Below are 23,508 nucleotides of genomic sequence, written 5' to 3' on the forward strand. Positions count from 1 at the left end.
ACCTTAGATTGCACATTAGCTTTATGCCTTTCCCTGAATGTGGGAAACTGCTGTAAGTGATCAGAGATATTCCCATCATGTCACCAGCTCTATTACTCATAATGGTATAGGAGAGTGAGTCAGGACTGCGACTCTCTATTAAATGTCTTGGGAGAGGGGCTAAAGATAACTGACTTATAAACATCCTGAGTTTCACTTTCTTGGTGATTTCACAGCAGACTTTACACTTTGGCTTTGCATTAGGAAAAGATGTGTTCATTAATGCTTAGAGCAAGCAGTGGGAATAGAGCTTACAGCTTCTGATCCTCCTTCTGCCACCAGCTTGAGCTGTTGTGGGACTTTGAGAGAATCACTGGGCCACCCACATAAATCTCCGCATCTTGAAGTGCCTAAAAGCATCTTTTTAAAAGTTATCTTCTACAGGACATAGGTATTGCAAGACACAAGCACTCATGCATCCATAGGTTTGGTAATGTCTTAGTATGCCAATGGTCAAGGGCTGCAGCACATGGTGTTATGCCTCACTGCTGAAAATGTGGAAACATCTGAAGCAAGGTGCAATTATTTATAGGCTGCTTGACTTCCTGACAGTAATGCAGGGTTCAACCCCATCCGCTAGTCGGAGAAGACAAGCAGGGGCTAAACCTAACCCAGAGAGGCTGCGGGGTCTTCTCCTTGGTTATCTTCAAAATCCACCTGGGCACAGTCTTAGGAAGCCTTCTCTGGGTGGCCCTGCTGGTAGGACCAGATGGACCCACAGCTCCTTTCTATCCCCAGCCGGTCTGTGATTTCATGAACCCATGCACTTATGATGGGTAAATTCGGCTGCAGAACCCAAATCTCCCAGTTGCAGTGGGATATTGTGTTCCCCTGGGCACTCAACAGCTGGAATCGACCCCGCTGCTCTCCAAATCACATCAGCAGATCCCAGATGGAGCCAGCTCCTGCTACAGCAGGTGAACATTGATCCCTCGGCATCAACAGGAGCTGGAGCAAGGCAAAAAAATGACACAATATCCTTCTGAAGGAAAATTAATGCAGAGAAGCCTTGTTCCAAAGAAACGTTAGTGATAACGTGCTAATACAAAGCAGTGTTACTTAACAACGTTTCATTTAGCCTTACTGATTGGAAGGCTGGTAAGGCAGCAATTTAGGATTAGTCACAAAAGGGCATAATTAAAATTTCACTATGGATTCATCTAAGTATCCAAAGCATTTCTTATCTGAATGTTCATTCTTGTTAGGATTACAGAGCTCAACACTCCTATCGGTAATTCCAGCTCCTACTTAACTCACCCAGACAGGGCCAGCATTTTTATGGGACTTTGCCCAAGTCCTTTTTCTCCTCCTTGGCCATGCCAGCAGGGGGGAAGGGAGGGAACACTTAAGCACACTCAGATCTCCTCAAAATGATTAGCTCAAAGACCTGGAGACTGATTCAAAAGGCAATATCCAATAATGCAGAGCCATCATTAGGGCTCCAGTTTCAGTATCACGTCACTTAATCCTAAAGGCAAAATAACAACAATCTGCAAACGATTTCCCCTGTTATTTTATTCTTATTACTGGGGATTCTTTTCCAGTAACAGACGAGGACCAGACTTCACAACTGCTAAATCCCTACTCTGTTCTAGGAAAAAAATAAAAAAAATAAAAGAAAAACAAATAAAATAAAAAAAGAAAAAAGAAAAAAGAAAAAGGAAAAAGGAAAAAGGAAAAAAGAAAAAAGAAAAAAAGCAAATACTGTGCAACCTGCATAGAAGGCTGAGAAACTTTTCTGAAAATGTCAATTTTCCTCTTTCGTAGAATTAGAGGAAGAAATCCTATCAGACCAAAACAGCGAGGGAAAATAACAACTTGAACACTGAAATTGCCCAAAGGCTGGAAAATGATGTGCAATTTTAGAGGTAAAGCATTGTAGATAAATCAGTGAAGTCATAATAACTGGAAAGGAAGAACCTTAAGACTAACAGCATCTCTTTAAAAGCCCAGCTAACTAATCCCCTAACAAGGAGATGTGAGGTACAAAGTTGTCACCTCTCCCTTTAGCTGTAGGGTTTGGGGAACAGTGGGGTTCTTTTACAGCTGATATTCCAAACATTTTCCCATCCAAGCAAGGTACTTATGTAGCACCAGCACACAAACCCTCATGTGCTTTGCTTCCCCATGCCCATGCCAGTGATGGGACTACCCAAACCCTGGGGACAAAACTGCTCCTCCAAGGCTCAGAGCTGCTGCTGATGGTGCCCAGGGCATGGGTACACCCCTGAGCAAGAAGAACCAGAGCACCCAGGGTGGTGGGGAGACACCATCCATCAGGGCCTGGCACTGGGATAACATTAACCATGGGGCCAGTTGCAGGGCTGAAGCTGAAAATCAGCCATGCAAGGCAATGAGACCAAAACTGAAGTTTTGAGGAAATTTGTGTCGTCCAGGACTTCCTTTTTACTCCACGTGGGTTTATTTTCTTCACTATATCTCTGAAGGTAGAAATTAAAATCTATTTGAATTGAAAAGAAAGAAACTCTGAAATAATTCCGAATTTGTATTAAACACAGCTGAGGTTCCATTAGAAGTTGTTAACAGTTTTGATCAAAAGAAAAATAACATGGTAATAATATTTTAATAGGAGGGAAGCTCCTGTGAAAATGCAAACTTGCTGTAAGAGGCTTCCAAGCCCAAAATTGTACCTCCTGGCTCACATCTGGCAGTTTAATGCAGGCAGGTCAAATAAATGGGGGGATGCATTTCTCAGTCACATCGCTTTCAGACAACCCCATTGCTAAGGCCCAGCTTTATATATCCATCCCAGGATCTCACCTGGGCACAGACTTTCAGTTGATAGTTTTGGGAACCTTAAGGAAATACCATAACAAACAGATGAAAAAACAAGGATAAAACTTTCAGAGACACACTCATTTCAATCAGTAGCAGCAGTCAATTCCACCCATTTCAATGGAAACTAAACCAGAACGACATCAAATCCTTTGTAAAACACTTCCCCCTCTTCTCCCCATGATCTGGGACATCATTTTTTTCCCATCATTATTAAATTCACCATAATCAAGACAAACAAAAAATCCGGCAGAAATTCTGAAAGTTTTTCTGACAACGTGCCAGAAGATGCAGCTTGGCAGCTGGAATAGGATAGGGACCCGGTCTGGTACCTCTCTCTATCCCATAGGGACAGATCTCAGGTACAGGAGCCCCGTAATACCACCTGTCATCAGCTAAACCCAGAAGCATGGAAACATTATTATGCTGGGGCTGTAATGGCCACTTCTCAGAACTGTGCGCCAGATTGGAAGAATCGTTTATGAACTGTATCTGGATACACAGAAAGCAGCAATTATTTTTAGTCTGTAAAATAAAGCTAGAAGAAATCTGCTTTGCTACAGAGCCCCTGCAAGAAAATATATGTAGTTTATTGTGAGGCACTGGAGCATTGCCAGATGAGGCTCCCATGTGCGTACCACAGACAGGCAAGAACTGGTCCCACACACAGCCTACAATTGCTTAAGACTTTTCTCCAATAGCACCAAAACTCATTGATTTTTTTTTAATGAATTTTGAACTCAACTCAGTGAATAATGGACAGCAGCAATTATATGGATTCTCCTTTCACATAAACAACAAGAGCTTTCTGCTCTGATTCCAAAACATCTTTGGGATGCCACTGGGGGAAACGAGCACAGTTGTACTCCCCACACCTCTGAACTCACCCTTTTTGCCACCTACAGCCTGACCAGCTCACCTAATCCATCCTTTCCCTTCATCTCTATCGGTCAGCCAACACAGCCCTCACACCTCTCAGCCCATCAAGGAGAGGGGACTTCTCATGGCGAGAAGATGTCCTTCCCAGCCAGTAAGGCTAGCAAGCCCCAAGCTTGTCACAAGCCTTTCTAGAGTAACTTGTGCCTTGAAATCCAGCAGCATTCACTGGGTTAATACAAACTTTACAAGCAGGAGAACATAAGGAGCTGCCTAGTTAAGAGTACTGCTTGGGCTAATAGCCTATTTAGGTAATGCAAGATTTTATATATATATAATTTAGTTAATAGTGTAACTGTATACAATTTGGGGGGAATGGATGGGCAAACTAAATGATAATCAGCCCATCCAGCTTCCAGCCAGCCAGTCTCCAAGACAAGGGAGCAGATCAAATGGACTCCACTGCACAAATGATCCCCCCTTTCCAGACAATCCCTGCTCCTGCCAAGCTGTGATGTACCCAGTTATCACCATCAGCATCTCACCACAATTTGAATTATTGTTCTCCCCAGTCCCTAGATTGCCTCTAATATTTCACTAACCTTTGCTAACCTTTCAGGATTCCCAGCACCAACCCAATGTATTTCTGACATACTGTCATCCAGCTATAATGCTTAAACCACTCAGGATTTTGCTTGTCCTGATCCAGACAACCTTTCTCCAAGGGTTTTGTGGTGTAAATAGCACGTTGGATTTGACTGTGAGGCCAGATTTTACACTTTCTGGCCTTAAATAACAACTGCTTGGGAGGGGGTCAGCTACTTTGACACAGGCATTGTCTTTGGCACAGAGCAAGTAAATTGGTGCAATCATTTTGTCACAGTCCTCCCACAAAACTCTTTAAAACACTTTATCCTTTGTAAAAAGATACTGAATGCAATAAGCCAGAGTCAGACTTTACTTGTAATAGACTTGTCAGCAGTACATTGGCTTACTACAGGGCAGCGACATGTCATCTTCCATCTCTACAAACTGTAACACAGCCTTTCATCCCTGTAAAGCTCTACAAATATTAAAAGAGCCCAAAGGAGAGTTCAGAGTCTTCCCTCCTGAAAATTAACCTCCATGAATATGAATTCACTGTTCTAAGTCCCACTCACACAATATACACTTCCAAGACACGACTTCCCCAGCTCTCTAGCACTGCCACTGTCCACCATCATTGCTAGATGAACACCAGAAGAAGAGGGATGGATCCATCTCATTTAATTTTAGACGTTTAAGAGGCAGGACTTGTCAACAAGCACATGAGGAGGGAGTACTTAGCATGAGATAGGTCAGATACATCTCACAGACTCTTCCCTCTTGTGAGCCCCAAGTTTGCTACACTGCCTGTAGCAGAGATGTAAAGGTAAGAAATGTAAATGTAAATACAGAAAGAGATATTGATATCAAGCCCAATGTCAACAGAAACGTGGAGAATGCCAAGCGCCTCCTGGCAATAGGGAGGACATTTCCAATTTTAATTTTCCTCTTAGATTTACAGCCAAATAAATATTCACAAAGTGAACACACAAAGGGAGAATGGCTTCTATTACTACTAAGTAATATATGACAGCTATCCTTCACTATTCACAACAGGAAAATCTTATAGTTTAAGGGTTATCCATGAAGGGTTTATTGTTTTGTTTTAAGAGAGCCTCACTCACTACAAGCAAAGCAATGCACATGTAATAATAATTAAAAGTTTAATAAACATTCACAGCTCTTGATGCATGGCTAAACTTCTTCAGTGACACTTTCACTATCTCAGTTAGTAAATCTGTGATTATGTCACAGTACCCTAAAAATATTCACCCCACTGCTTCACATCATTTTCCTTCCACACAGCAACAATCAGCTTCTCCAGGAGTTATCAGATTTCCAGACCAGAGATAACACATTTTCTTGAAGTTATCTCTTCTAAAACAGAAAGCCCTATTCCAATGTTCAAAACAACTATTTTTAAAAGTACTTTTTTTTTTCACTTATTCTTTTTTTATGACAACAGGTTTTCAGGTGACTGCATGTGCAAGTTTTTGGTGGACAGCAAGGTCACAGTGGTACTGGGCACAACTTTGCCTCAAGTCAAAAAGACCAATCCCTTCAATGCCATGCCAAAGCAGAATCTTAGGGCTTAAACCTGAAATATAGAAGTAATTGATACATTCCTACCAGCTTGAAAGATTAAGCATTAAAAGATACATTAGGCTTAAGGAAGAAAATGTCAGATTCAATGATATTATTCATGATCCCATGCAGCTCCGTCAAAAATAGAATTAATGGGCTACAGCCTTTAACTATCAATATTTAATCATCCTATCCATAGCTCAAGTACTTGCCTTTGTAACTGCTGATAATCTATTCTATATCTACTCTTTAGTATCAATAAAAAAAAGGAAAAAGAGGTGTAGCACCTCATTATTTTGATTTGATAATATTTTCTCTCACCTACTGTCCTAAATTTCTACGTTAAAAAGTGAAGAAAACTCACAAAATTCTTATATGTTGTTGTTTAAATATTGCTATTCAACAGCCACAGCACAAACAACCAGTCTTGCAGAGGGAATCATCCTACATCAACTCCATGTGCCGTATTTGCAAGGAGTTTCCAAACCTTGCTTCAGCCAAGAGCTGCAGGTGATGTCCACGCTGTCTACTGACGGCTCTTCCAAGCCCACCCATGTGATGACACACGTTTGCCTTCCCTAACAGCAAGGAAAGCTTTGGGTAGTGGTGGAAGGTGCTCCCCAAAGCACTCTGAGATGCCAGGTGCCCCTCACTTACTCTCTACAGAGCGACTTTCAGGCACGTCAGTGGAGATCTACTGACACAAGGCGACTTCCATACCCAAACCAGCTTTTGTTTTCCAGAATTACATTGTAGTGCCTATTGAACACAAACATCAACTATACGGTATGTCTTATGCAAACATTGCGTGCATATGGACACTATATAAAGCCACCTACACGATCTCAGTAGAGCATACTCTAATTCACACACATTGGCACAGTGTAATAAACCAAAGCACTCTCCAAGAACAAGATTTGCGTTTCACAGCAAATATGGTTAGGCTTTTTATTCAGAGCTATGGAGGTATTACAGTTGGGAAGGCCTGACAGTATCAAAGTTGATCACAGGTCTAATTATAACTTTTAATATGCTGGATTTTATTCATTCCTCCTCCTTTCCAACCTTGATGTTTTATCCCCAGCTATTCATGGCTTAAGACTCATAAATGAAAGAAGCTCCTATTTTTTAAGTATATATGCTGCTGACTGTTGCCTGTTCAGAAGATAATTTGCATACAAAGAGTTCAGAGTATTTTATGGCCCACAAGCAAATCCCAAGAAAGCCATTACCTATGGTACCTGCAGAATCACATCAAATATCTTAAAGCCACAGGGAAACTCTCTGAGCTTCTGTTTGTGAAGGAGTCAAGGCCATCAGGAGGCTCCAGACCTGAAATACCAACCAGAGGAGTCAACTGCTTCAAGGTAAGCAGGTTTTGGTCCCCAGCATCAGGGGAGACCTGCCCAGGAGGTCTCCATTACACAGACCTACCAGCTTTCCCCAGACCACCCTTGAGAATTCAGCTTTCCATTCCCCCAGACTACTTTTTCCTTTTCGTTTCTGCCTCTTTTCCCTCTTTTGCATGCTTGCACGAATGTTGTGCCCAATTACAGTGGTTCCTTCAGCATCAGCCAAGTGAACACACTTCTTGTCATGTCTTCTCACAACCTTTCTTTATCAGATGTAAGACAATATGGTAAATCTGGGCCCTTTTTGATCTTCTCAAAATAAAGGACACAGCAAAATCCCCAACTTTGGCACTCCTGAGAAGGTATAAAGTTAAAAAACTAGAAGTTAACTGTATATAAAACAGCTGAGTGGGATAAAACACTTTACCTCAGAGAGGACCTAGGCTGATAATTTCAATGGGAAAAATATCTCTGTGCTCAAGAAAAAAAAAATAAGACAGAAGGAGCAAGCATTAAAGAAAATATTATAGTATCCTTATCTATGAGGCTCCCCCAATCTAAGCCTAAACATTTAGGGCAACAGAAACACTTTTGGACACGTGTAAGTACATCCTAGAGCCTGTGCAACTTCTTCCATATGGTCACTACATCACTGAGCCATGGCTCTGAACCAAGTTTCACTTCTGAAGTTACAGGAGAATAAATCTTCAAGGATTCGGTTCACAAACTATCACCGAACCGCCCGTCTCATCCTGGCAGGGTTTAAGGCAGGTTCATGTGGAGCCATAATCCAATTTTACAAGTCGTCCACTTTAATCCAGTGAGGACCTGAACTATGGCCAGAATTAATCATCTGAAGAATCAATGGGTCCCATTTCATTGCATTTCCTCTCCAGTAACAGAGTCCCACAGCAGCATCCTGTCCAATCTGTTACACAAATTAAATTTTAAAAAGCATATAAAAGAACATCACAAGTAGCCTGATAAAGTCCACTGCATGTACACAGCACAAAATAAGTATTTTTATAAGAACCCACAAAAGACAGCATGAAACTACCACCAAACTGACTTAACATTTAAATATTTTTAAACATCAATAAATGCATTTTTTTCAACACTGCGCCTAAAGTTAAGTCTTCGGTTTAATGGAAACAAAAGGTTTTAATTCAGTAATATATCTCAGCTATGTCAGAGTACTGATTCTCTGCAATTTGCAGAATTCCCTGACCTCAATACAGCACAGTATTTCAGCATAAAATTCATGTTAAATAAGGAATTTAAAAAAAAAATCTTTGGTGGAATTATTCATGTGTTTAAAAACAAGCATATAAGTGTTTTGCAGAGCCCCAGCTCACCCTTCTGCTGTTGGTTATCAGTTCCTGTCAGGTGTGGGGGGTTTTCACAGTGCATTAGGTAGCAGGAAAATATTAGAAAAAGAACAACATTGTTATTAGAGGGAAGTCTGGGTTATGCTCCCTCATCTAATCTTGTAGCATTTTTATGCCCTGTCACCTCCTCTACAATTTCCTACCAATTGCATTCACTTCACATTTCCTCTTCTCTTTTGAGAGATGACATTATATGGGAAAACATCAGGTAGCTCTCTAGCTTGGGCAGGGCAGGAGCAGGGTACAGCCGTGAGAAGCCCAGCCCTCATTTCCTTGTCATTATTTACACAGTTTTGTGTACTTTTGGTGTGTTTCTCATTCAGGACATGGGGACGGATAGGTCTGGCTCACTTTTGTGTGCAGTTTTTCACTTTTAGACCCCGACTCCCTCAAATGCTGAGCTTTAGGTACCAGGGATAGGCTGAAATGAACCTTGAACGTGGATTGTGCCAGTATTAGCCCAAAACAAGGGCTCTCCACCAGTATGTACAATCCCTAAAAGAAGAGGAATAAGAGCTAGGGAATTAATCACTTCTGTGACTAATGATTTTGCACTACAAGTGAAACTCACATAATTGCAATAGAAACACTACTTAAGCAAAGTAGTTACATTGACAGAAAACCTGTTTCTAACCAGGACTTTTAATTGTTTCACGTACAATGCAGTATTACAAACCAAGGATTCCAATACGGAGGAAAACTTACTCTTCTTTTGCAGAACCTAATTAATTCTTGGGGAAAGTAAAAATATAAATGTTTGTATTGAGTTTTATTGCCAAAGCTGTATTTACTTATATGAAAATCATGACCAGATTCTGCTTTTTAGAAACATTAATTTCACCAGGAGTCTTTGGGGGGTGGGGGAATGCAAAACCAAAACCAGTTCTCTTCCCTGATTAGTTGGTTTTCAGTGTACTCTTTGCTGCCAATATCACACAGCATTTTATTTGTTTGCTGACCAGATGGCTGCATATTTTCAAACAGGGAAAAAGAAAAAAAGAAGAAAAAAAAAAAAAAAAAGGCAATCCACAGCAAATAAGACATCTTTTAGCTGAATTTTCATCAATCCCAGAAGGCAAAAGCAGGGACTTGGAGAACGAAGAACCACCCAGTGTAGAAGACCAGCTTCAAGACTAGTTAATAAACTTGAAGGTGCACAGGTCCATAGGACCTGATGAGATACATCCATGGGTCCTGAGGGAACTAACAGATGTATTTTCTAAGCCACTCTCCACCATATTTGAGAAGTCGTGGCAGCCCGGTGAAGTTCCCAATGACTGGAAGAGGGGAACATAACACCCATTTTTAAAAAGGGAAAAAAGGAGGACCCAGGGAACTACAGGCCCGTCAGTCTTACCCCTGTGTCTGGCAAGATAATGGAGATCCTCCTGGAAACTATGCTAAGGCACATAGAAAACATGGAGGTGACTGGGGACAGCCAGCAGGGCTTCACTAAGGACAGATCAGACCTGACATATCTGGTGGCCTTCTGGTTACAGCACTGAGGGATAGAGGAAGAGCAACTAATGTCATTTACCTGGGATTGCTCAAAGCATCTGACACAGTCCCACACAATATGCTTGTCTCTAAACTGGAGACTTGGATTCAATGGGTGGACCACTTGGTGCATAAGGAACTGGCTGCATGGTCGTGCTCAAAGAGTTGTGATCAGCAGCTCAGAGCCCAGGTGAAGGTAAGTGACGAGTGATGTTCCTCAGGGTCAGTACTGGGATTGGCACTGTTTAACATCTCTGTTGGTGACATGGACAGTGGGATCAGGTGCACCCTCAGAGAGTTTGCCAACAACACCGAGCTGTGTGGTGCGGTCAACACGCAGGAGGGAAGGGATGGCATCCAGAGGGACCTGGGCAGGCCCAAGAGGTGGGCCTGTGTGAACCTCATGAGGTTCTTGTCAGAACCCTTTTCAGTAACCTTTTGTTTCACTAAAATATTAAATTTTAAATCTCAGAAAATGGAAGAACTCAATTTACAAATAAAGGGCTAGAGACATATTCAGTGATGAGTAAGTTGACAAAAACAGGGCCACGAGGATGATGAAGGGGCTGGAGCCCCTCTGCTCAGGAGTCAGGTTGAGGCAGCTGGGGTGGTTCAGCCTGGAGAAGAGAAGGCTCTGGGGAGACCTCCCAGTGGGCTGCCAGGGCCTGAAGGGGCTGCAGGAGAGCTAGGGAGGGACTGTGTGTCAAGGAATGTAGGGCTAAGACAAGGTGGAATGGATTTAAAATAACAGAGGGTAGATTTAAATTAGACATTAGGAAGAAGTTCTTCACTCTGAGGGCGGTGAGGCCCTGGCCCAGGCTGCCCAGAGAAGCTGTGGCTGCCCCATCCCTGGCAGTGCCCAAGGCCAGGCTGGATGGGGCTTTGGGCAGCCTGGGCTGCTGGGAGGTGTCCCTGCCCATGGCAGGGGGTGGCACTGGGTGGGCTTTAAGGTCCCTTCCAACCCAAACCATTCTGGGATTCTATGATATTGAACTTTGGGAATACTGAATGTTTTAATGAATATCCCAGTTTTGCCTCCCAGAAAATTAAAAAAAAAGACAAAAACAAGACTGATGGCACCTGTAGCATCATATGGAGCTCAAGTCTGGGAGGTCAAGAACTTCTGCCTGCCTTGCAACCACTTGTCCCAGAACAGGACTATGCCCTTTGTGAGTGCTTTACTGCATTACATGTCTGAAATTACCCCCTTCGTTGAACAAAGCAAGATCTTAAATCACAGCCTGACAAGAAAAAATACATAGCTGTGTACTTTTATGAGGAAATCTCATCCTATATTTCCCTCTTGGGTTACCTCCAAGCCCACAGAGTCTGTTTCCACTGGAAGAATAACTAATAAATAAAACCCATGACATGCTAACTGCCCAAGGCTCCCTGAGTTAGGCCAGCAATGGAGAAAAAGCAGTTCAGGTTTAACATGGCCATCGGCTGCATTCAGCTCCTAGCTTCTTCCCTGTATGCACGCTGCTAACCCCAGTCAAATTGAACTTCAGTAGTGGGGTCCAGCCAAGCGCTGCTCAGTGCACACTTCTTCTGATGAGCAGACTTACCCACAGGGCTAAGGCAGCTATAAATGCAAATTCGTTAGCATTTCCAGCAGCCAGATGGTGCCTGGAGCTCCAAGCTTCCTTCTCATGCAAGACCATGGCTGGGGCTGAGATGCGAGACAGGGGTGACAGCAGTAGGCACAACTTGGGCTGCAGCACAATTAAATCCTCTTCAAGGGGCAGGACCACATGTTATCGCTGCGGCCGGATCAGTCAAATAAATCAGCAGTGACTCACCAGCCCCCAGAGTGGAGAAAAGGCAGGACAAGGAAGAGATTAGAGTTGTGCTCAAGCACGGTTTCTGAGCTGTCCCTTGCTACTGACTGTGCCTGCAAGATATGATCTAGTCTACAACATTAAGAAATGCATTCGTAGCTGGTTTTCCTGCCCGGGTAACACAGTCAGCCTGTAATCATGCACTCTGTAAGCAATCATAAATTCAACACCCTCCTTTTCACACGGGGAAAATAAATCCAAATACAGGTCTAGCCCATTTGACAAACAGCCCCAAGAAATCACAATCTGATCATTACATGCAAGCTTACAGCTTTAATCCTGTATATATCATAAACAAAAATTTACATTGGCAGGAACTTGGTGTTAATTATTCCTCTGATAGGAAGGGACACTGCTGTGTGATAACACCTCTTTGGAGGAAGCTGCCATAAAGCAAAACAATGAAACTCTGCTCACAAATAGTTCCCCAGAACTAAGGACCAAGGCTGTGCTCCTGCTGTGTTTCCACTTTAATTCAGTCGTTCACAGGCAAAGATTTAAGTTCCTTCTTCAGTGTAATTAGGCCATTGTGGAGACCTAGCTCCGCCACTGTGATATCCTGGCTTGCCCCTGCAGTTTGCAAGCAACCTTGGACTTGTATAACAGCTACTGTAATTCAGTTACAGCAGAGATTGATTCTACTGATGGCTCTAGATTCACTTTATTTTACTTTAGATAACAAAAAGTTGGGTGTCTACTTGACATCCCTCTGTAGTCAATAGAAAAAATGGGCACATTCAGCAGAAAAATCACACCAACCTTACAGGATGGGAAAAATTAGCCTTGAAGGGTGATTGTCACTTTTGGCAATTAGACATTTAGGTCAGCCTAGACACCTAACTTCTGTAGTGAAAAGTGAAATAAGTCCTGTTCATGGTATGAACTGCTGGTTCTGCCCAGTGCTCAGCTACACCCAGGACCACATGCTTGGTCTGTGTATGGGTCACTAGAGCAAGTTTTTTGTCCTCACTGATTTTCTGCTGTCCTGAAGAGCTAAGAGGGTGCTACATGTCCTTCTAATGTGGTAGGTACTCAAGAAGCTGGACTTGATTACAGTGATCCCATGGCAAAATTACCTCCACTCACCTTTACCGTCGGAAATATCTCCACAGTCTATTGGACCACACAGAGACTCATTCACACAAGCATTTGGCCCTGGGGCACCGGTGTTTTGAGGATGTTCTCCTCTCTAACTGTTCTCCTCTCCAGTCATAGTGCTTGAAATACCAGGCTGGCGATATTGCAGCCCAGTAGAATAAAACACTGATGTGTCATGAATCTCGGTGTACGTGGCAGGTCCTGGGGTAGACATGAGGACTGGTGCTGGAGAACTGCTGAGAAAGTCAGACACAATGCCGTTCACCCACTGCACCAGTTATCATGGGACAAAACCATGCTAGAGAACATGCTAACCAAACACAAGGCCTGCCATATTTAACAGGACAGAGGCTGCCTGTGAAAGCAGGATATTGCCTAAATAATTTACTTTTATTTCCCATATGTCTGGCTCCTAATGAGGTGCCGCTGGGTCTCCATTTGACTCCACAGGGTAAACACTGAGGGTGAATAATGGCAAAGTTTGTTAACCAAATTGTGCTTTCAGTAACAGCCACATAAAGCCTCCCAAAACCTTGAGTCAAGCACCATTGCCTATGCCCCATAAAATCCACGCAATTTATTCAAGTGCCACAGTATCTTAAAACATGATACAACTTAGCTCCAGTTCATTTAACTTCTCACATTTTCCAACTTCTCTCTGCAATCCTGAGTGGGAGCAGACTTACCTTCCTCCCTCCCCCCTCAATGAGAACTATGATTCCTGCATAAGCACACAGAGAGGCTTTGCAGAAATCTTTTCCCTCATTTACTAAAGCAGTTCAGGAGATTAGCAGGTCAGTATCGCAATGGACAGTGCTGCAAAACAGCTTTCTTTTTAAATTTAAAAGCTGGAACTAAAAATTAGATGGCTCTTCAGAGAAGCCAGCAAACATGTAAGCAGTGTTGGCATTAAGTGCAGTTAAAAATACTGCAAAACAAAAGGAGAGAGGAATTGATTCCTTTTCACTTTATGGCTCTTCTTAGCTAAAGTGAATGGGAATCTGACCATCAATTACAGCTATTTCAGTAAGGAGATAGGGCTGAAGGCTGAATTATTTGTGATGCCTGGTGTGTGCACCCCTATAAGAATCCCTCAACACTAACAGGACGTTGCTTTGGTGCAGGATTTAGCAACACCTTTAGACCCCCTGCCTCTTTCCGTGCAAAGGCTAACATAGAGCTCACTGGGCTTCCAGCCAAAAGAGAAAGGAGAATTCAGAGTCCTGGTGACTCCTATATTCAGTATCCAAAAACACCGTTAATCAACAGAGTCACCCTGTCTGCTCTTCAGTTGGCCAGGGTTCAGGTGTTATTTGAGCAGCTCTAGGGAAAACGGCCATTACCTTACTAACCAGGACACTTGACATTAGTCACAAGGCAAGACAAGCTGCTCATCAGCAGGTCTGCAGGATGGATGCTTGCCAAGAAAGGTGCAGTGCTAAGAGCTGAATCATTTCTCCACTCTAATTCTACTGAGCAGCCTCCCAGCATCCCTGAAATGCACATCAGGTCACATTCCCTTCATGCAAGCATAAATCCTGCTGTAAAGGAGGCTGATTAGGGTCCCTGTTTCTTTCCTTCAAAGAAATGTCTGATTATTTCTTTTTTAAATTGGATGAAATAAGACCAAACAAAAGAACTGTCTTGGGAAATCTTTCTTCTTCTTCATTTGCTTTAAGGAACCACAGTGCTGGGGATAAAAAGGAGCCAACCAGAAACAAGCAGCATTTGATCAGCACTGTTGACTTGCCAGCAGGAGGGAGCCATGGATATAAAAGCCTGGGAAAAAAATCATAAGCCATCCTTTTCCGACGCACATCTCTCGACAGGCACGGCTCTACCCTTGCATGTTTTTTAAACCCAACCAGTCCATATGAGGATTTTCCTTTGAGAAAGTTCAGAGAGCAAGAACAAAACCAGAAGGATTTCATATGCTGCAAGAAGCACCACAGGAAATTAACACTTTGAGAGTCAACAGCTGAGGTCTAAATCACCTCTACCCTTGAGTTTGCTGCTGGGAGTCGCCACTTCACAGTATTTCCATTTTCTGGGAGTATACATTCACTGTACACACTGATTCCTCTACTATTAAACATCTATTGTACTTAATCAACCCAGCAGCAGTTATGTTAATGGCACCTTAAGGTTTTGCACTCCCTGTTGCTTCTTTCTTTAGCTTGGTTATCCAACATATTTCAATTTCCTGACTTTATTTGCTACAATAAAAATATCTCTAAGCAAGCTCTGAATAGTTCCAAACTCAGAGGAAAAGTTCATCTTTTCCCCAAAACAGGTTCTTTTTTTTCATCAAATTGGATTATAAGATTAGCGTTAGTAACCCACAATGGCAATTACTGAATAGAAACCAGATGTTTTGGCTGTGCCTACCCTGGTAACTAGAAGAAAGCCAGGGATCTGTCCAGTGTCATGGATTGGCTCCCTCTGCTTACGAGAATCTCTTCTCCTGATGGGAGAAGGATGGATGTAGACTTTTACCTAGTTCCAAACACCCTGATCCTGTAGATCATCCCTGGAAAATATCTGCACCTCTTAGATGGAAGGAAATCTAAACAAATAAAAAATGCTGAGCTTCACAGCATTTTCACCACCAAATAATGAAGTTCCTATCATTTATTTTATTTTTTGTAGGCACTTTCCAAATATCTTCAAATATCACCATAAACCATTTCTGTTGTGTGCCATACTCCTTGACCATAAAATACTAACAGACGAGAGTTTAGTGCTATACCAAGTGGCCGAGTGATTTGCCTTCTCTTTGTAGCAGTAAAAAAAAAATAATTTGTCAGAGAAATCTTCTAGTTGGGAACAGCCCAACATTTGAAATAATTGTTTTTTTCATTGAAAGCATGCCTCATAGCCAACAAATATCCTTCTCCTTGCATCTCTGAAGGCAGAAATCACAGCTCCACAACAGAGGACATCAATCCAGTTCTTCTACACCAATATCTCATTTTCTTCTTGTTCCTCCACCAGAAAATAGTCTCCTTGCCATGCTCTCAGTGTAAATCCAGACTAGCTCTATCTGACCACAGTTTTATATTCCACAGCCAAAACAAGAGGGGACCACCCTTACGCCTGGTGAGTTCTAAAGGCCCACTGGGGACTGAACACTGAGTCATCCCTGCATTTCACCCAGCTAAAAACTCATCTTTTTCCCTCCCACCTCCTTTTTTTTTATATTTTTATTTTTTGGCAGTTTCATTTTCAGCCGAATCAGCATTTGCTCTGACTCATTGCTGGGGTCACCAGCACCAGCACAGGGGAGCCAGCAGCTCAGCTGCACTCGTCATCTTCAATCACCTTAAATCGGCTGTGAGCCCTTGTCCCAAGCATACAGAGATTACTGTCTGGCACTATTTATAAAACTGAGCATCATGAAGCTTTTGAAACAAGGTCATTATTAGATTTGGTTGATGATTTGTAAATTGAAAGTATTTTCATTTAAAAAATAAATAAATAAATAAACTAAAAAAAAAAAAAAAGAGGTTGTCGAGAAAAGGGTTTTTGAGCATTCCTCTTCTTTATAGAGATTTTCACTTTCAAAAGACTGAAAACCAAAAAGGGTTTTATTACCAACAATCAAAACCTAAACAGATTTTCAGGCCAAGAATAATACCTAAAATGCTACCAATGGGGAGTGGGAGGGATACTTTCTTCCAGGCAGACAGAAGAGTCAGGAAATACATGGCCATACTGGATGTCAGCACAGCACCTTTGCAGTAGCAGCCCCTGGAAAAACCATGACAACCTCTGGGAGATGTATGGGACCTGTTCCCTGACACCCCTCGAACACTGTTTCTTACCTCAAGCATGTGGGGTTCAAGGCTGCCTTTCTTCTTACTGCTCCTGATCTATTCTCCACTTTATGCTTTTTCTGCTTAACTTGGGCTCACTGCTTCCTCCAACAGGTGTTGATAGTGACTTATGCATATGTATAGCATATGCATGTGTAGCGTTCCCTTGACACTGGGAAAGCCTGCTCTAATTTCATCTTCCCATTGTCCACAGAGCGAGCCCTTCAGGTCTTGATGTGATAACCTCTGGCTTTACCCCATGGTTGTTATAGTCAGTGGAAGCCCTGTCAATGGCTTAGATGAGCACGGGGTCAGATACAGAGGCGAGGGCAGGTCCAGTATTTCTGATAATGGAAATCCTTCCAGCAGATCCAATATTTCTGATCCAGGTCCTCAGCCAGCATAAATGAATGCACACTATGGCCAAGGCTTTTCCAGCTGATGCCCGGTGGAAAATGTGGCCCAGGTGGGGAGGGCAACTGCCCAAATCAACAGATAACCCAAATCACTGCACACACCCCTCCCAGCACCCAGAAGACCCAACACGACACTGTGCATGGATGTGTCAGGAATACCAGCAGTGCTTGCGTCCCCACTCGCCATCTCTAAAGCTACAAAAGTTTGGAGGAACAAAGGGAGAAGAGGGAAGAAGAAGAGAAAAGAAGAAGAGGGAAGAAGAAGAGAAAAGAAGAAGAGGGAAGAGGGAAGAGGAAGAGGGAAGAGAAAAGAAGAAGAGAAAAGAAGAGGAAAAAAGAAGAGATAAAATCTCAGGCTTCTTTACAGACTGTAAATACTCATCCTGAATGATCAAGTAGAGTTTGATGGAGGAAGTAGTGCAATCTTTTCTTGGTTTAATGTCTACTAGTCTTTTGAGTTTATGGCCTGTTATTGCATCTTCTATTGCAGCTAATTTTCTTATTTTCAAGTCTTTATGACCACGGCTCACTTTCCATTTTTCAAACTACCATCTCAGGTTTCAAATTCAGACACAATGCTGGTTTCTCCTGTGCTTCCCCCACCTCCCACCTCGGTCTGCCTATGTGCTATGGCGGTGATGCTTTCTGCTGGGGACCTAGGCCTTGGTATCCGCCTTCTCACCTTTTATGCACCTGTTTCCACTCCATTGACTTTATTGTCAGCAGTTTTATAGCAGTGTTATTGCTTTTCTTTCCTCATTTTATGACCCTCCATCACAGTGGCAAATGGAAGCTGTCCATTTCTCATCTCAAAGACACAAGGCTGCATAAGAAGAGGTGATAAAATTAATATGAACTATCTAGGAATCTTCCCACGGCTTCTTCTGCTGAATAGGAATTGCTCATAAATTAGGAGTCTAAGACTCTTAAGGGTGTTTAGAAACCAGGGAATACAACACCAGGTCACCCCACCAGCTGGTACAGATAGGTCCTACTTTGCTGCCAAAATAGCCAATGCAGATGCTTCAGAGAAAGGGACAAGGATAATAAGAAGGGACAGTGACAGAACCTACTGGGAAGTAAAACTCCTTCCTAAATGTCTAGTGATGAGCTAATCCCTTCAGAGACTTCAAGGCCAGCAGAGACTAAATCCCAGAAACAAAGACATTATATTGGCTGTTTACAGCTACATGAAAATAAAAACATATCCTTTTAACAGTAATAACATTTAGCTTTACAAAGAAACAGAGAGCCTTTTTAGTTCTACTTTATCCTAAAGACTTCTATCTCTTTAGATTTCTCTACCCCTTGCATTAACAAGTGTTTTTTTTAACCCTCCTTTGAGTTACTCCTTCCTTACCTCAGCACCATCTCCCTCTGCTTTGATCACCATACATTTGTTAACCAATTATAGCACAAACACAATTATTCACAGTTCCCAAGCACTAATGATAAGGCACAAGAACACTCTTACATGTTTTCTCTCTCTCTCTCTCTCTCTCTCTTTTTAAAATCACTCATCCAGCCTATTTCACCATCACCCATAGGATGTTGTCCCTGCGGGGCCCCCCATGATGACCCCAGCCCTCTTCCACAGCAGGTACAGTTCTCTTACAACAGAGCAGTGCCAAAGACACTTGGATTCCTTCTGGCAGATGTTCCTGTTTTTCCTGCCAGCATATCTTTGGTGACAGGTGTGCTGACTTTATCTAGCTCTGTTACACAACATCCTTCCAAGACTGACACATATCTCCTCTCCATCCTTAATATGGAAAGACAGAGTTTCACCTCGCTTCCCAAACTGCTTATCTTAGTACCTATTATCTTGATTTAACATACTAATATACTTAAAATACCTCTTACTTAACTTAGGTACATTCCATTTTTTAACCTTTTCTCATCATGAAAATGGACGTTATTTCAACATCGTTAATCCACGGCACCTGACCCAGTTTCTCTCTCCTTTAGATTTCCTTGGCTGTGTCTTGCAAGTGATTTCGTGAAAGGTTTTTCGATTGTCCAAATAAATTATTTCTATTGCTTCTATCTTCTCCAGAAATATCCCAGCAGACTAGTACAAAAATACTCTGTCATATAGAAGGCATTTAGCATTACCTTTTCTACTCATTCATTTTATAATTCTGTACCTGGTTTGCCTGCCATTATAGGAGGCAGGTAAACTATCCAATATAGCAGCATCACAGTCAGACATTCATCAAAATTATTATGTGCATTTGCTCTCACCCTGCACACTGACTGAGAGGCAAAGAGGGTATATGAGAGAAAACATTTTGTCTAGCAGCTCAGATACTTCTTATCTCTCTTTGCAAACAATTTGGCTGAATGGGAAGTAGAAGAGTCATTTTTTTTTACAAAAACAACAGAGGGAAAGGAATGATTAAATGAAGAAATGATCCATTTAGGCTGAGCATCAGCCAAAATGTCCTAAAAGAAAAATGCATTCAGATCTGGGAGAGCCTCTAAGGGGCAGCCAACGAAGACTCATTCAATTTGAAAATTTAGAGAGAGCAACAGGAAGGCAGCAGAACACGAGGCATAATAAAAACGCACCCTGCGGTGGCAGGGGGATGGGCACGAGTATCTCATCATTCCCATAATAACAGCTAAACACGTACTCAATGCCAGTGACAAACACGGGTGTCATCAACTCCCCGCGAAGTCAGAATTTATGCAACACGTGAAACGTTTCCATCAGTATCCCATTCATCACTGGCACAAGCAGAAGGAATTCACCAAGCGGTTATTCTCATCCTAATCGAGTCACCAGCTAGCCAGAAGCATGGGATGCAGCAGTGGGTCAGGCTTCCCAGCTCCTGCACCCCACAGGGACCCCAACCACCCAAGCCCAGTCTGCCTCTAGCTCTTGGGGTCGCACCCAGCCCACCTTCGGATGAGCTGCCAGCACCACAGAGCTCGGGGTACATACAAATGGGCATCACCACCAGGGATGAACACTGGTATGCCAGAAGCTCGTGGCTACATCAATGTGCTCCATGAAAACCACCCACGGGAACATCCATTCTCGCTGCTCGCACATTTGGTGTGCAGCACAGACGTACCCTTCCCAAATGCAGCGTGCCGAACTACTTCTGGCCCCGACGAAAGAAAGCAATGTCAAAAAGATTTCTGGAACGTGACACTGCGACACTCTATTATCATTATTATCTGTGTTATCAGAGCACCGTGGAGCCTCAGGCACAGCCGGAGATCCCACTGCTGCAAATGCTGCACCAGCGTGGAAACCTCACAGACTGGCAGACAGGCGTATTTCTCATAGCAGAGAGGAGAAAGAAAAACAAGCTGTCAAAGAAGGGGGTGGAAAAAAGAGTGCAGCTAAAGGCAAGATCCCCTATAGATTCACAGTGAACTATCTGCCAGAGCATTAAGCCCTGTGCTTCTCATGCCTTTTGGGTACAAGCCAGTAAGACCTTCCCTGAGTCTTCAAAGGGCTGTAATAATGTTACAGGCAGTGCTTTTTCACTGTGAATCTGCTCAGCCCAGAGTCAATCACAGCAGGAGAAGTTGTGATTTTAAAGGCAATACACCCAGATCGCTCAAACAAGGCCGAGTTACAACAAAAAGTTTTGAGACCGACACATGACAGCCAGGCATTAGCCATGTTTTACATGAGCCACCAGCTCTGCTCGTCCCTTTTGCAAATCAGCTGCTCTGCCAGCCTGGTTCTTTGCAAGCTGTTTTTATTTATTTTATTTTTTTTTAATCAATCCAGACATGTTTGCAATTATATTCCCTGGGATATAAGATTGCACGGGTGCATACACACACAAGTTTACATACAACTCTTTCACCACATGAGCGAGGGAAGTCTCTGCCTCAGAGGGTACCTAAGTGAAAATTTAAGGCAAAACAATATTGTCCATCCTTCTGAAAAGGAGGGGAAAGCTCTCAGGTCCAGATCCAAAGGTGCACAGAAATTGGGTCCCAGCAGAGAAATTGCAAATCTCAAAATACCAGCTGCACCCCTGGGGTACCCCTGCTGAGACTGAGCTGTCACCTTTAACTATCTGCAGAGGTTCAGTCTCCGAGCAAAGACATTAGGATGAGAGCAGCCCTCACGGGGCCTGTTTTCCTTCACCAGCTGCAAAGGCAGGCAGGTGATATAACGCAGGTGGCTCCGTGACCCCCCTTCTTTCAGGATGGCCAACATTTAGCAGAAACACGCCCCTAACAGCCACCAATTCGGGCATCCCACACTTCCCCGTACTGTGAGACTTCCCACACTAACCTAACCCTGAGCTCTCCCAGTGAGGGTCTGTGGCTTGGAAGGCAAAAAGAAAACATCTGAGAGCCAAAGGGGGAATATTCCCAGAGCTGGGGATGCCTTCTCTCCCCATAGGGAGGACACAGGGGCTTCTGCACCTCCAGCTGAGGTCCTAGGGCACAATAGCCCCTAAGCATGGAACAGGACAGGACCCTCTGCCCACCATTCCATCTATCTAGGGATACACAGATATTTATTGCTAAACACCGCAGCCCCAGTGGGTTAGAAAGCTCCATGAGCATCCCCAGAGAGGTATAAGAAGGGGACCAATCACTGCCAACAACCTCACAGGTTTCTGCTTCTCTACAGCCACCGAGTGCAGTTTGGGGAGGTGGTACACAGCCCCCACACCCAGATTTAAAGCACGGGAAGGACTCGGTTGCTCTTGAAAAGCAGGAGAGAGACTCTCCCTGCCTGTAGGGATAAGGACGTAAACCCTGGAGCAGATAGGGGCAGCCTCAGTCCCCTCCATGGAGGCTCATCCTGGGCTGGGCACCCCAGTCCCACAGCACCAGCCCCACGGCTGTGTCCCTCCTGGGTCGGGTTTTTACAGCAGAAGAGAGGCAGAAAGTTTCTCTGCCCTTATCACACTCATGGCTCAGCTTAGGACACCCCCGAGTGACACACTGGGGGAGCGTGGGACAGCTTGACCCCCACACCCATCCCTTTTTGCACCGATTCAGGGCAGTATTTAGAAAAGCAGCGAGCGCCAATCGAGTCCTTTTGGTTTGGGGTGGGGGCGTTGGGGGGGGTCTCGGTTATTTCCACGCACGGGAGGGAGCAGCAAGGGTTTGGGGGGTCGGACCGGCAGGCAAAGGGGCAGCTGCAAAGGGGGAGCCCCAAAGGGGGGGGGCTCAGCTGCTCGGAGAGGGGTCCCATCTCCTCTTATCATCCCAAAGGGCAGCCCTGGCGGGGGCACAGCCATCCCCATCCCCACTCCCAGCCCCCGGGTGCCGCCTTATCTATGGGCAAAACCCTTCGAGGGGGAGGAAAAAAAATAAAATAATAATAATAATAATCCCAAATCTCACCTCTTGGCAAGGCGGCAGCTGCAGGGCGGCAGCCTGGCAGCCCAGCAGCCAGCAGCACAGCCAGGCGGTGCCCCCGCAGCCCCGCTCCGCTCCGAGCCTCCGCATCCTTCGGCTCCGCATCCTTCAGGGGCTGGAGGGGGGAGGTCACCGTCCCCGCTCCCTGCCGGACACCTCCTGCCTGCCCCTGCCTCCGGGAGGGGCTGGCCCTGACCCTGAGCCCCCCCTGCAGCGGGGCATAACCCCTGGGAAGAGGTGGGGGAAAAAAGGGGGCACGGCGCTGGCACGGGTGACAGCGGCCCCGCCGGCCGCCGGCTGCCGGCTGGAGGCACCGCCAGAGCCCGGAGGAGGGGCCCGGAGGAGGAGGAGGAGGAGGAGGAGGAGGAGGAGGAGGAGGAGGAAGGCAGGCGAGCAGCCAACCAGGCAGCCAGCGCAGGCGCATGCTGCCGAGGTTCAGCCAGCCCAGGAGCTGGGTGCTTGCATCCACCCCCGTTGCACCTTCCCCGGCCCCAAAAGGGTCTGGGGGGGAGCGGCACTGCTTGGGGGAAATCCTCCTCGGTCCTGCTTTCAGCTGCTCTGCTCCTACCCCCGTGTGCCGGGGGAGAGCTGGCACCCAGCTCCCTGCTCCTTGGGTCCTTGCATTGTTCGGGTACCCCACGGAGGTGGGATCCCCCCAGCTGGGATGCGAGGGGGAGCTGCAGGTGGGATGCAGGGGGAATTCCAGGAAGGATAAAGGGGGATCTCCAGGTAGGATGTAGAGGGGAAGTCCAGGTAGGATAAAGGGGATCTCCATCTGGATGCAGGGGGATCTCCAGGTAGGGTGCAGGGGGGATTTCCAGCTGGGATACAGGGAAGAACTCCAAGTAAGATGCAGGGGAGCTCTCCAGATA

General features: G+C 44.5%; 1 protein-coding gene across 1 annotated transcript in view; it reads right to left on the minus strand.

Annotated features, from left to right (window-relative positions):
* The window catches only part of ELAPOR2 (endosome-lysosome associated apoptosis and autophagy regulator family member 2), a gene marked incomplete at both ends in the record, with an annotated part of 99,273 nt that extends 76,532 nt beyond the window's left edge, over positions 1 to 22,741 (minus strand). The window contains one exon of the mRNA XM_084299442.1: positions 22,622 to 22,741. Within this exon, the coding sequence (XP_084155568.1) occupies positions 22,622 to 22,741 (120 nt within the window). The remainder of the gene's footprint in view (positions 1 to 22,621) is intronic.
* Positions 22,742 to 23,508: the final 767 nt, after the last annotated feature.

The sequence above is a fragment of the Netta rufina genome, assembly GCF_964035555.1.
Source record: "Netta rufina genome assembly, chromosome: 1".
NCBI classification, from domain to species: Eukaryota; Metazoa; Chordata; class Aves; order Anseriformes; family Anatidae; genus Netta; species Netta rufina.